Consider the following 12,277-nt stretch of genomic DNA (forward strand, 5'->3'; position numbering starts at 1 on the left):
CTTTATCGAGACGCAAATTGTTTTTACGTGTTCTTTTATACCTGCGTATCGAAAAAATAACTAAGAAACTGAGTCGCAATGAAACGCCCCTATTGTTACTCACGAAGACGTTAATCCAAACTTAATTACATACAAAATCATATCGGAACTTTTAAGATTATTTTAATTTTAATTTTAACTTTATTTACACAATTTTTTGTTTTGTGTAGGTGAAAGCGGAACTTTTATCCAAAGATTCTCAAAAAAAAACATCAGACAAGAAAGGGCTATTAGTTTAAAGTGTTTTTAACTAAATAAATGTAAAAAGTATAAGCAGTGGATTTAGAAATATAATCATCGTCAATCTCGTCTTAGAATTAACGGGATCGTTTATATGTATATTCAGCAAAGACAACTCATATTTTCTTTATATAAAAACTTATCATTGTGGGGCCTTTAGTATCGCTGGTTATAAATTTAAGTGAGTATTTTATTTAATATAACCCTCTAGATATATATGTGTGTATGTACGCTAGAAAATTGGATGCGTTTAAAATTAAACATAATTGCATTATAAAAATGTAAAAACAAATGAAAACCAAATGTTTCGATGAAATTTTTATACCCAATGCATATCTTGAATAATAATAATAATAATTGCATAATTAATAAAAAATAATAAAAGTAACTATAATAAAAATAATTTTAATGATTAACATATAAAAAGTACTAATAATATTATTAACAAGCGAATACTCGGTGTACGTTGCTGCGCGTTAAACCAATGAATTGCAATTAGCTTCAATTGTAAAAAGAGTGTCAATTCTGTCCTTGAAACTATCTGGAGTGAATTTTTAAATATTTCATATTAAAATGTTTAACGTTAAAATCTGATTTAATTTCTCTTATTGAATTAAATCTAAATATCCTTTTGCACTACAATTAAGTCAAATTGGACTCAAGTTAACTTTATTTTATTATACAAAAATATTAGCAGCCACCATTGCCGAATAGGGTGGTGCATGAATGCCATTCCGTAGGGCCCGAGTTCGAGGTATGAAATAGCAAACAATAGAAAAAGCTTTTTCTAATACAGATCGTCCCTTACCAGGCAATGGCAAACTCCCTTCATCTGCCATTCGGAGGTGGCATAAAACTGTAGATCCCTTCATTTTGGAAAATATCAAGTCGCTCACCACAAATCGGAGCTCGGCCAAACACACAACAAAAGCTGTAAAAGCCATGTATATATGTATACATATAAAACTAATTGCTATTCGTAATCGAATGTAAGCGATTATACAAGTTAAAATTAATAACATTTTTTTGTAATTTTTTTTTATTTTTGTTTATTTTTTTGTAATACAATTTTTTAGATATATTTGAAAATAATTCGCGGTCTCTAGCTGCTTCCAAGAGGGAACCCACATCTTGTATACCGGTCCACTGCCTAATGTTCCTCAACCAAGAAAACTGCTTACGCCCAATACCTCTTCTTCCTAACCGGAACAAACCGGATTTATATCCGGCTAAGGACTGTCACTTCAGCAGCATTCCTCGTATATCCACGGGGAATGTTTCTGCTGCTACATCAACAACAATAACCTCTTCTTCCTTCAATCTTGCCCTGTTATACGAGTTGCAACAGTTCATATTTCGGGTTCCGTAGAATATGCCCCAAATGTATAACTATTTTGCAATCAAATTTTTTAAATGCCTTTCGTTTGTTACCCATGTTAAAAATATGTACTATATATCAGTCCCATTTTTCAAAAATTATCGATTTCAGTGATCTCATGACCAGGATATGCGTGAAATCATCAACATTAATTAAGGTATTAAAATAACCTATAGCATAGCCTGTGACACTCATATTCGTATTACAGTAGCTTTCTGTAAAAAAAAGAATTTTCTCAATCGATTCTGTAACTCCGGAGATTACCCGGCAAATACAAAGAAACAAGACCTCTTGTTTATGTTTTATAATAGATCAAAGTGTGAAGGATATTTTAATAATAATGAAACAAATATATATAAATAAGTCGTGTGAATTGGAGCTGTGATGTGTGTGAATGCTAGATTTTTTCAAAACTTTAAGTTATTGTCTACGAACATTTCATATTTACTCACTGCTTCTTGATGCATTGCACTCATAGCAAAAAAAAAAAAAATGGCAGATTTAAGTGCAGTAACTTTGCGATGCTATCAAAATTCATTAACTTTATAAAAAACCGAGCCTTTAACAGTCATTTATTTACAATCCTTCGCAGAGATATGAGTTCTGCTCGTACAACTTGTTTGCTACATGCCAAAGCACGGCTGTCTGTGGAGACGCTGATTTTTATACAAATAATGCCCGGCTTCACCAACGAATTTTAATTTAATTAGACTGTTAATATTTAAAATAACAAAGTTTCGAATTAAAGTTGTGTAACTTAAAATTCTTACTGCCAGACAAATTTTAAAATTGATTGGTCAAACCGGGCGAAAGTATAACAGTTGAAATATCAGATTTCATTGCTATTTTTAAATTTTGAAAAATGTTTTAACAAAACTTTAAATTTTATATTTCAATGCGAAGTTGTTACGATTCTTTCCATGAAGTGGATTTAAACATTTCAAAAATATCTGATAAATAATACAGTTTTTAAAGCCATAACTTTTCAACAAATGTCGATTCACAATGAATCTAACGCAAGCATGACCGAGCATGCGTTTTTTCATACAAAACTCATTGGGCGTGAAGAGAAAAGCGTGAATGACTTTCGTCTCATTGCATTGCTGCAATTTTTTCTGTACAAATAATTTTTAATGGAATGTAAAACGTGACCTTAAATCGATTGAGAAGTCAGTAATATTTTAAAAATCGTTAAAAACTTTTGAAAAAAAAAAACTTTGTATGGTAAAATAAAAAAATATGAATATAAATCGGTATTACGAGCGTGAGAAAATAAATAAAATCAGAATAATATTTTTTAATAAAAATGGGTTAGCACTAACTTCTAAAATAATTCGAAGTTCGAAAAATTGTCAAATTGGTGTTTTTTTGTAATTATTGTGAACAAAAAAAAAAATATTTCCGCAGATATAGCTACACTTTCCCAGAAAATATCAGTCCACTGCACAATTTTTTAATAAAGATTTCTTAATATTATAATTGATCATCTGAAATGTTTGGGACTCAATTTCAAAAATATTATTTCTTAAAATTTTGAAGTTGCGAAATTGGTTTCATAAACCAACCATACGCAATTCAAATAACTTATGTTCCTCATTAAGATTTAAATACTTCAGAAGATTTGCCGACTTATCCAGTGATATAACTTTAAAACTTCAGTTTTCGAAAAACTCCTGCATATCAATCTCATTTACTTTTCACTAACCGAAAGTCTTTGGAAGTAAGAAGATCAGTCCTCTTGCTTTCCTTTGCTTCTAACATCAACAACGTGTTGACTGCCCCTTTCTTTGGGAAATAATTAATTTGAATAAACGACAGTGGAATCTTCATAAATGTAATGTAAAACGGAATATTCGTAATTTAAAACGGAATATTCACGTAATGCGAACCTTCTCTCTGCTGTAAGCGAAAGCAAAGTTCAATTTATGCTTTTTAAATATTTAAATTTTAGTCTATAGTTTCCCGACTTTCCTTTGTAAATAATATACATTAGGGCGGGTCGATTTAAAAATCGCTCATTGCTCTGTGAAAATCGTATTCTAGGGATCAAAATAAGAAACCTTGCCGAAGGAACCATACCTCTAAAACGAATTCTGATGTCCCCCAATTTTGGTCGAACGAAAAATCCCACTTTGATCCATTTAGAGTGCTCCAATCGAGTCCAAATGTATGACCGACCCCCACTAACTTTGGACGGCCGATCCACCCATGCCAGTGGCACACCCCCTGGAACACCCCTGGGGGGTTCCCCATACAATCATTTCAAAATATCACCATTTTTGGCCTTTACATGAGAAAAGAAACTAAAAAGTTCGATCCAAATTGGGGGACATCAGAATTCGTTTTAGAGGTATGGTTCCTTCGGCAAAGTTTCTTATTTTGATCCCTAGAATACGATTTTCACAGAGCAATGAGCGATTTTTAAATCGACCCGCCCTACTACAATAAATATACTTCTACTCTTTTGTACCACATATTTATGCGAAGCGGCAGTTTCAGCATTAACATTTATTCAATAAAAAATCGGTCAACTCTGCAAAACTTCGAATAGATCCAACGTCCAGTGGTATCAAGTTTTCAACCCGGGCTTAATTCTTTATGCAAATCTAAACAGCCACCCAACACGTTAGCACAAATACATTTTTTTTGTTTTTAATGAATTTGAATTTACTGAATCAGGTATTCATTTTTATTATTTAAAATATAACCATATTTATTTTATTTTAAATTTTTTTGTATGATTTATTATTACCAAATGTCTAAATTCGCATTATTACATTACATAGTACCCCCGAAAAGATACCGCCAATATATTTGTTCAGTTGAAGCAGTTCGCTATTGGAAAAATTTTGAGAAGACCTGGTATAGATAACATATCCAAAATGTTAATATAATTCATCAAAATAGAAGATAGGTTCAGAGCGAGCTTTTCTTAACATTGAAATGAGTTTCTCGATTTCCTTTCAAAATGGAAGATGCTACTGCTTTATGCCATATTTGAACAGCAGATTGTTTTACGTGACATTATTTCATCTCCGATATTCACTTGGAGATTCAACAATAGATGCCGAAGAGTAAGCTTTAGGAGATATGAAAATGGTATTTCGATTATCAAATTTATTAATTTTTTTCTACTTATTTCCCCTACAAAATATCGACTTAATTCATTTCATACACTTTCCGCCCTCTGCCGATGGAACCCAGAATCAGTGCTCGAAAGTCGAGCTTGAAAAAATCATCCACTATCCCTTTATGCATTTATATATCGGGAAAATAAAGTAATGTAAATTTTACTACACAGCCATTTTGACATTAAACGTTAAGATTTTTTTGTTACCAGATTGAATGCTATTTTTAGTAAACGGCAATGCTGGTTCTGAATTTTCAGATGGACACAAATCCGCACAAGCGCTTTGAGGCAAAAGCAATGGCCAGCTATGCATTTGCGTTCACACAAACTAAAAAAGGTTTTTATTCATTTTATTTAATATTTTTATATGTGTTTTCGCCCATATCGTCCAAAGCAGCGCACTCATCCACATTTCTGTGATAGAAATTATATTCGATAACGTTTAAGAAATTTCAAAAAATCAGACATATTCATTTATCATAAAAAATATGTAGCACATCCGTTTCTTGCATTAGTCCTCTTCCAAAATGTGCGTTTTATTTAATGTTTGTTCATATGAATATGAAAATATGTTTTTTCTCTTTTTTCCATAATATTATATGAAATATTTGTATGTTAATTCTTTCAAGGCTTCGATCCTTACGTTGTGATTGTCCCTATTGTGCATTACACTTACACTTTTTCTCTCAACAGTCAACAAAAAACGCTTTTTCACTATTTACCACGCCAATATATAACTTCTCGTATCACACAACCGCTTACAGTTCCTTGCAAATCGAATTAAATATTGTTAACTGATATTCAGACTAAAATCGTTTATCAATACGTATTCTCAATCGGAAAGTTGTGCGCTTTTATATACTTATCTTTGATCTTCTCAATTGTTGCCTACGGAACGATTGCATGCCCGAATCAAATGATCCTTATTCATATTGACCATAACGGTATTAATTACAGCCTCCTGAAAAGAAATGATATTTTGAGGATGCTTATCGATTTCACGCTCAACTACGACCCACACGTAGTAATTCAGGGCATTAAGGTCTAAGGAGTTAGTTCAATGTTATGTGGTCATGGACATTTTCAGCCATCCTATCTCGTGTTGACATCGCTTTATGGAACAGAGTCTTGCTGGAAAATGTATGGGCTGTCCCTGTATATACTATTAATCGAGAAATTCACCACTGCCTCTAGAACCTTGATAAATGTAGCAGAATTCATTCGAAATCCTTGAGTAAAGAAGTGTGACATGAAATGTATGTCCATTGTTGCTCATAACACCAAAACCATAACAGTGGCTGGAAACTTCGTGGATTATAGGATTGCAGCATAGCCATTTGCTATTCTGATAATTTCTGCGGTTGGTATTTTGGATGTGGTCACAAAACAAACCATTAGATCTCAGTTAATTTTGTTTAGATGGCGTTTTGATCGGATAACTCGCTCTTCCTGCGCTTTCTCCGATATAAACTGTCTTCGGCGTGTAACGTAGGATTTATATCGGAGATCTTCATGGACAACTCGAGAGATAAGACCCTCAGAAACATTAACATTTCTCGCAAGGGCCCTCATTTATGGACGTCAATGATGGCTTACACATATTGAATAAATTTCTGCAGATCGGGCAGCGTCAGAACGTTCCTCGTGTGTTTTGCGTTTTGCGACAGATTCTTTATCGCCGCCTGTTGCTGATTCGCAGTATCGTAACAGCATTGGCAAACTTAATTTTTCAATAAATAACGAATTGTGCACTTATCGTAATGAATGTTTGCCACCGAAAAATTGTAACATTTTAAAAACTGGTATCAAATTCTAGTTCCTTTTCCCAAAGAAACATTTAAAATATCTACATTCCGCGACAAAACAACAGAACATCAACATTTTAACCAGTTTTGATAATTTTTTTTTATTTTTGTGTTTGAATATTCATTATTTTTGTATTAAAGTATATGTCGTTTTTGGCTAACTAAAATAATATAAATCCATTTTTAAATTTTTTAAAATTTTATATTATACAAAAATTAGAAAAATTCCACAAACTTTCATCCCAACTCCATGGTAATTTCTAGAAAGATTTTAGGTATGCATTATGGTGGTATCTTCTCCTTATAACAAATGCACGACATTTATGGAGATTTCCAAATGTTTATATACAATGTTTTAATTAGATTTATATGGTTTTTGTCAGACGTTAAGATCTTCAAATGACACTAATGAACATTAAAAAATATAAAAAAATGGTCTTGCGCATTTTCTCCATATGTGACCTGGTCTACGAAAAGGTACCTTACGTGCGAAAACAAGTTTTCGAGAAAACAGCAGTTAAAGTTTAAACTTCTAAAAACCCTTGTAACTTTTTTAAATATTAAGATTTTTCAATCCGGTTTGGCTTATTTTCTTCAGCATAGATCACAGTATCAATAAAATCACAGAAGCAGTAAAAAACATTTTTTTTTTATATAAATAAATAAGAAAAAGTTAATGCAAATCGCAGAAATCGTTTTAAAAAATAAGTTAGCTTTTGTATTTTCGTATTTGTACTTTTCTTTTTTTTTACTTTTAACAAACTTTTAAACAAATTATGACTTTCTGGTTTTCACCATTTTAAAGAGCCTTCCACACACTATTCGAATCAACAAAAAAGTGAAAAATGATTTTTTATACGTAAGGTACCTTTTCATAGACCAGGTCACATATAATGAATGTTCGACATTGTTTTTTAATAAAACTGGATACAAAAAATGCTGAATTTTAAATAGGTTCGGCTTTAAAAACAGTGTACAAACAGCGGATGATTTTTATTTATAAGGAGATGTCTCATGAAAAATTCTGCTAGTAGAAGAACTTGTGGTATAATTTATGATGGCAAATGGAAAATATTCAGTTAATAGGCATGTAATAAGCTCATCGAAAGTGGTTGTGATCGAATCAACAGTTTCCGAGGCATTGGATATAACTCAAAAACTTACTGGCATATGCCGATGGCTTCACCTCATGTTACGAAAGCAAAACAAAATATTTATCTACTCTCATCAAACAAACACGCAGCGCATTCAAGTGTTGATAGCGCCATCCCTGTTGGCGGCTATAATTTTGGTACAGTAGAGGACTTCGCTTATTTAAAAACCAGCATAATTTTTTTTTTTTTTTGGATATGCGCCTAGTTTCTGGTGTATTTTTGCGCACAGAACACGATTCTAAAGGTGGCCATTGCGTCATGATTTTGAGAAAAGAGGTGATTTTTGGTGCTTTTACTCTTACACCTATTTTGCTCAAAAATCTAAGGTGCTAGAGATTTCAACTTATACTCAAGTTAAAGCTTGAATTTACGCTATAATAAACATAGGTATATGTATGTATGCATTATGATGGGCTTATAACTATTATGAGCTAAGCCCATAAAAGTAGCAACTCGCGTATTTTTCAAGCTTTCATTTGAGTATAAGTTGAAGTCTCTAGCGCGCCACTTATAATAATTTTGTACCCCCGCATAATATTATATAAGCTCTAGTTCAAAGTTATACTTTGTGTGGTTGTTTTTCTATACATTCTTTTGCTTTTGAGTTGCGGACTCGTGTACTGGCAATAAATTTGGTCACAGTCAGACAAAGAGCCATGCTTAGGTCGAGTATTATCGATGCAGATATCGCCATGCCATCATATCTCATCATATTAGGTGACACAACCGTTATGTGGGCAAAGTTATGCATTGAGTATAAAAATTACATCGACAAATCAATCCCGTTTCCTCTTTGCAGTAATAAATATTCGTTCATTTTTACAATATATGTATGTGTGTGCATATATGTATGTACTTAGTACGCATAGCAAGTCCTGAAGTACGCTAATCATTAACATAGGTTTGCTAAATTCCCGCAGCTCTATTTTTAATTTATTCACAAACAGATACTTAAATTTTCTTACTTTTTCTTTCAACAGCTACCGGCGCAGCGAGGACCTCGATGATCTTTTTAATATGACATCCAGTTCGAAATCACAAACATCCAGTCAAGGGGATAGCAACTACATGTTCAAGTCGAACAAGTCACTGGACGTCGAAGGTCTACACGAGGAGTTATTAATGGCCTAAGCTGCGCATATGTACGTATGTACATATGTATGTATACTATACATACATACATATATATGTATGTCTGTTCGACCAAAAATTAGTAGCAACTCAAATATAATATTTGTCAGATCTCCCTTGCTTCTTAACGAACTGATTGGTTCGTGAAGAACCTTCGCGCTACAGCTGCAAATAAAAAACACCGCAACAAAAAATCTATATTTTATAGGTATTGACAGTCACATATGTATATGTATGTATTTTGGCTAGAATATTACTATTGCTACTATTATATAGAAGTATAGTTGTTGATTGTGGCAGTCCAAATTGTAGCACTCACTATTCGAGTCACAACCTACCAACCAACTTAGATACAATTAAAAACGATAAAACAGTTCTATATTTATTTGTATTAAGATGCATTTACATACGTACATACATATGTTTACTCCCCAAAGAACAAACTCGACATTCGACTCTTACACAGGGTGACAATGTGTAATTAGCAATTAAATTTGAGGCGCAGAAAAGAAAGGGTGTAAATGCCTTAGGTGTGAATTTTAATTAGAACAAACAAATGTTATTGAACATTACATTTTATTCAAAACTATTTACATACATACATACATTAACTATTGTAATTAATAATAATATTTAATTGGCTTGCAATTGCTTCTTTCAGACTTACACTTAGTTGAAATTTTTAAAAGCAAGCGAAAAGTAAGTGAAATGCTATAAAACGATATTCCGCACGCACACAAGTTATTTTATGTATGTAAGTGTATATGTAGTACAATTTATGTTTTCGTACTCTCTAAGCTATTTAATTTGAATTTATGTATGTAAGGAATCAGAAATCAGCAAACAGCCAAAAAGAACAAAGAACCAAAATACCGAAATACCGAAATAGGTACCGAAATCCCGACATCCGCAATCCGCTCAAAAAGCAAAAGCAACCACGGATAATGTAAGCATGTAAGACAAATATTCAATGCAATTCATCGAAGCTAGTCTTTTTAAACCTTTAGTTTTTAATATTTAGATGCTTATGCTTATACATATTTAGTTGTATTTGTATGTACATTTAGTGTTAATTAATTCTTAGCGACAATGCAAACAAAAAGGCAATTTATAAACTTTAAAATGTATGTATTGAATATTTTTGATTGTGATATGTATTTAATTTCTAATATTTAATAGTTACGTTTGAAATACACAAAATTATATTTTAAGGCTAATCAATGAAATGAACAACAACTCCACGCCATGACACTAATTATAATTTTTTTTATTTTCTTTTATTTTAAAGATTTGAATATTTAGTTAATTTTTTGTTAATGCTTATTTGATCGTTGGTGAAGTTAACCATAGAAAATCGTTAACCGACTGAACTTGGATTTTCTACAGAAATAATATATATAATGCAGCTTGCTTTATTACTGCAAAGAGGAAACGGGATTTTTAAAAATAATTTTCGCTATCATAGAGTAAAAGCTTGTCAGTTCGGACGCCTTTAGGAAGGATTATCCAATAATTCAAACGTATTAGGAACAACATGAATAGGCACGCTACGAATAGGAGGAGGAGCTCGGCAAACTGGACATTGTAACTCGTTAATCCGATTTTTTTTTACTTTCCCTTTTATTGATAACGCGATGAAAGCAAAAAAAAAACTGGCAGAGTTGTAAAATATTTGACCCAACCTGGCGAACTTACCAGTGGACGATTTTCACTTGGTTTTCATAAATTCCTTTTCACCGACAAAATGTATTACAAGACTAGAAAAAGTTTAAAAAAAATATTTTTTTATCCATGCACTTTGTTGGTTACTATGTCTGGTGGTACAAATTTAAGGCATTGTTATCACAGTATTCTGTCATACACTTACATTTGAGAGAATACAAAAGGCGGCGCATATGGCAGTGCCGTTACTCGGTTCTCAGTGAATTTTGCAGAGTCAGTTATTGAGCTGACGCCATTTTAAAAGTTTGTTTACAACTCTTTGTAGTGTAACGTGTATAGTGTAACCAGCAAATATTTACAGTCCTCTAAGCTTAAATGGATTCTGGTGACGATACAGCATGCTTGACTGCGCTTTGTATGTGTTAGTGCAGTCGGGTGGCGTCGTGTCACACATACTTGTTGTCGGTAAAAATCAAAAATTTTAGATATTAGCGTCAAGCACCCGACACGCACACATATAAAGTTCTTGTCAAACAATGCTTGACCGTTACCAGAGGCCAAAAGAAACAGAACAGAGAGAAAATGTTGAGTGAGATATAAAAGTTTGTTATTTGACATCTTTTACATACATATATGTACACTGCAGTTATAAGAAAATCCAGTTACAGTTTTCGACCAATGGAAATAATTCTGAACATTACCAAAAAAGTAATAATTTACAAAGGAGCCACCAAAACTCATAAAGTTTATTTTTTGATTTTTGTTATTTTGAAACGAACAACAACAAAATTATAAATAAATTTGTTTGATATTTCTACTTGAATCCAACTGTATAGTGATTTACAATGTGGGACTCAGTGATTTATAATTGTGGTTTGTTGTTGTTTTTTTGTTTTCTATTTCATTTTTCTGATTTTGTTATATATTTTAATGTAAGCTATTCAAACGAGTGTTGAAATAGAAAATGAAAAAAAGAACATTTATATAATTATGTTCAATGTTAAATAATTTACGAAGTGTGGAGGTCTATGTTTACTTACCAAGACAAAATTTTGGCCATCTAACCGTGTGTTCGAAAATGCGAGCCATCCTTATGTACAGTAAGTGTCACTGAAAATCGTACAGCTGTTTTTCGCAATGTTTACTTTTTTTATTTATAAAAAAAAAAACATATAGTATAAGGTGGCGCAAAATTAATCACCCTACTTCAGTTTTTGCAAATGGCGACGTATGTCAATCCTATTTGACACTTGTGAACTAGACAGCTGCACACTGCAGTATACAAACATACAAGCAATGGAGAGTATAAAAATCAGAATAAAGATTTCCATCATCCAAAATACTTTTTATTATTTGGTAAAAATGGTATCCAAAACCAAAATTAACTGATTAATTTTGCGCCACCTTTTACATATTCTAACAAAAAAATATATAAACTAAAGTCCATTTTTTGTTTTTTTAATTTACAAAATATTTGAAAAAAGTGGGTAATTCGGTTGCAGCTCATTTGCTCAGAAACAAAAAATACTTGAATGCGTTCAATGGAAAAATGTTCTGCCTATAACTACTAAACTTAACTGAAATGTAATAAGCTGCAATAATGCATGTTCTTAAAACCTGATGATTTTTTTTTTTTTTAATTTGGTGATTTTTCATCTATTTCCTGCACGTTTTTTAAAAAGTACGAAATTTTAATTTATACTTATTTTGTTAAGAAATGAATTCTACATATTCGCTC

The 12,277-nt window shown here is 32.0% G+C and overlaps 1 protein-coding gene across 6 annotated transcripts in view; it reads left to right on the forward strand.

Moving 5' to 3' along the window:
* LOC129237190 (kinesin-associated protein 3) overlaps positions 1-11,886 on the forward strand; it is a 102,511-nt gene extending 90,625 nt beyond the window's left edge. For 3 of the 6 annotated variants that reach the window (XM_054871701.1, XM_054871704.1, XM_054871705.1), the window contains one exon: positions 8,727-11,886. In XM_054871701.1, coding sequence (XP_054727676.1) covers positions 8,727-8,877 — 151 coding nt within the window. In that variant the 3' untranslated portion in view covers positions 8,878-11,886. Of the gene's footprint in view, positions 1-209; positions 461-5,045; positions 5,125-8,726 lie in introns of all 6 variants that reach the window. The other 3 variants (XR_008581748.1, XM_054871703.1, XM_054871702.1) reach the window with 3 other exon arrangements.
* Positions 11,887-12,277: the final 391 nt, after the last annotated feature.

This window comes from Anastrepha obliqua, chromosome 2 (genome assembly GCF_027943255.1).
Source record: "Anastrepha obliqua isolate idAnaObli1 chromosome 2, idAnaObli1_1.0, whole genome shotgun sequence".
NCBI classification, from domain to species: Eukaryota; Metazoa; Arthropoda; class Insecta; order Diptera; family Tephritidae; genus Anastrepha; species Anastrepha obliqua.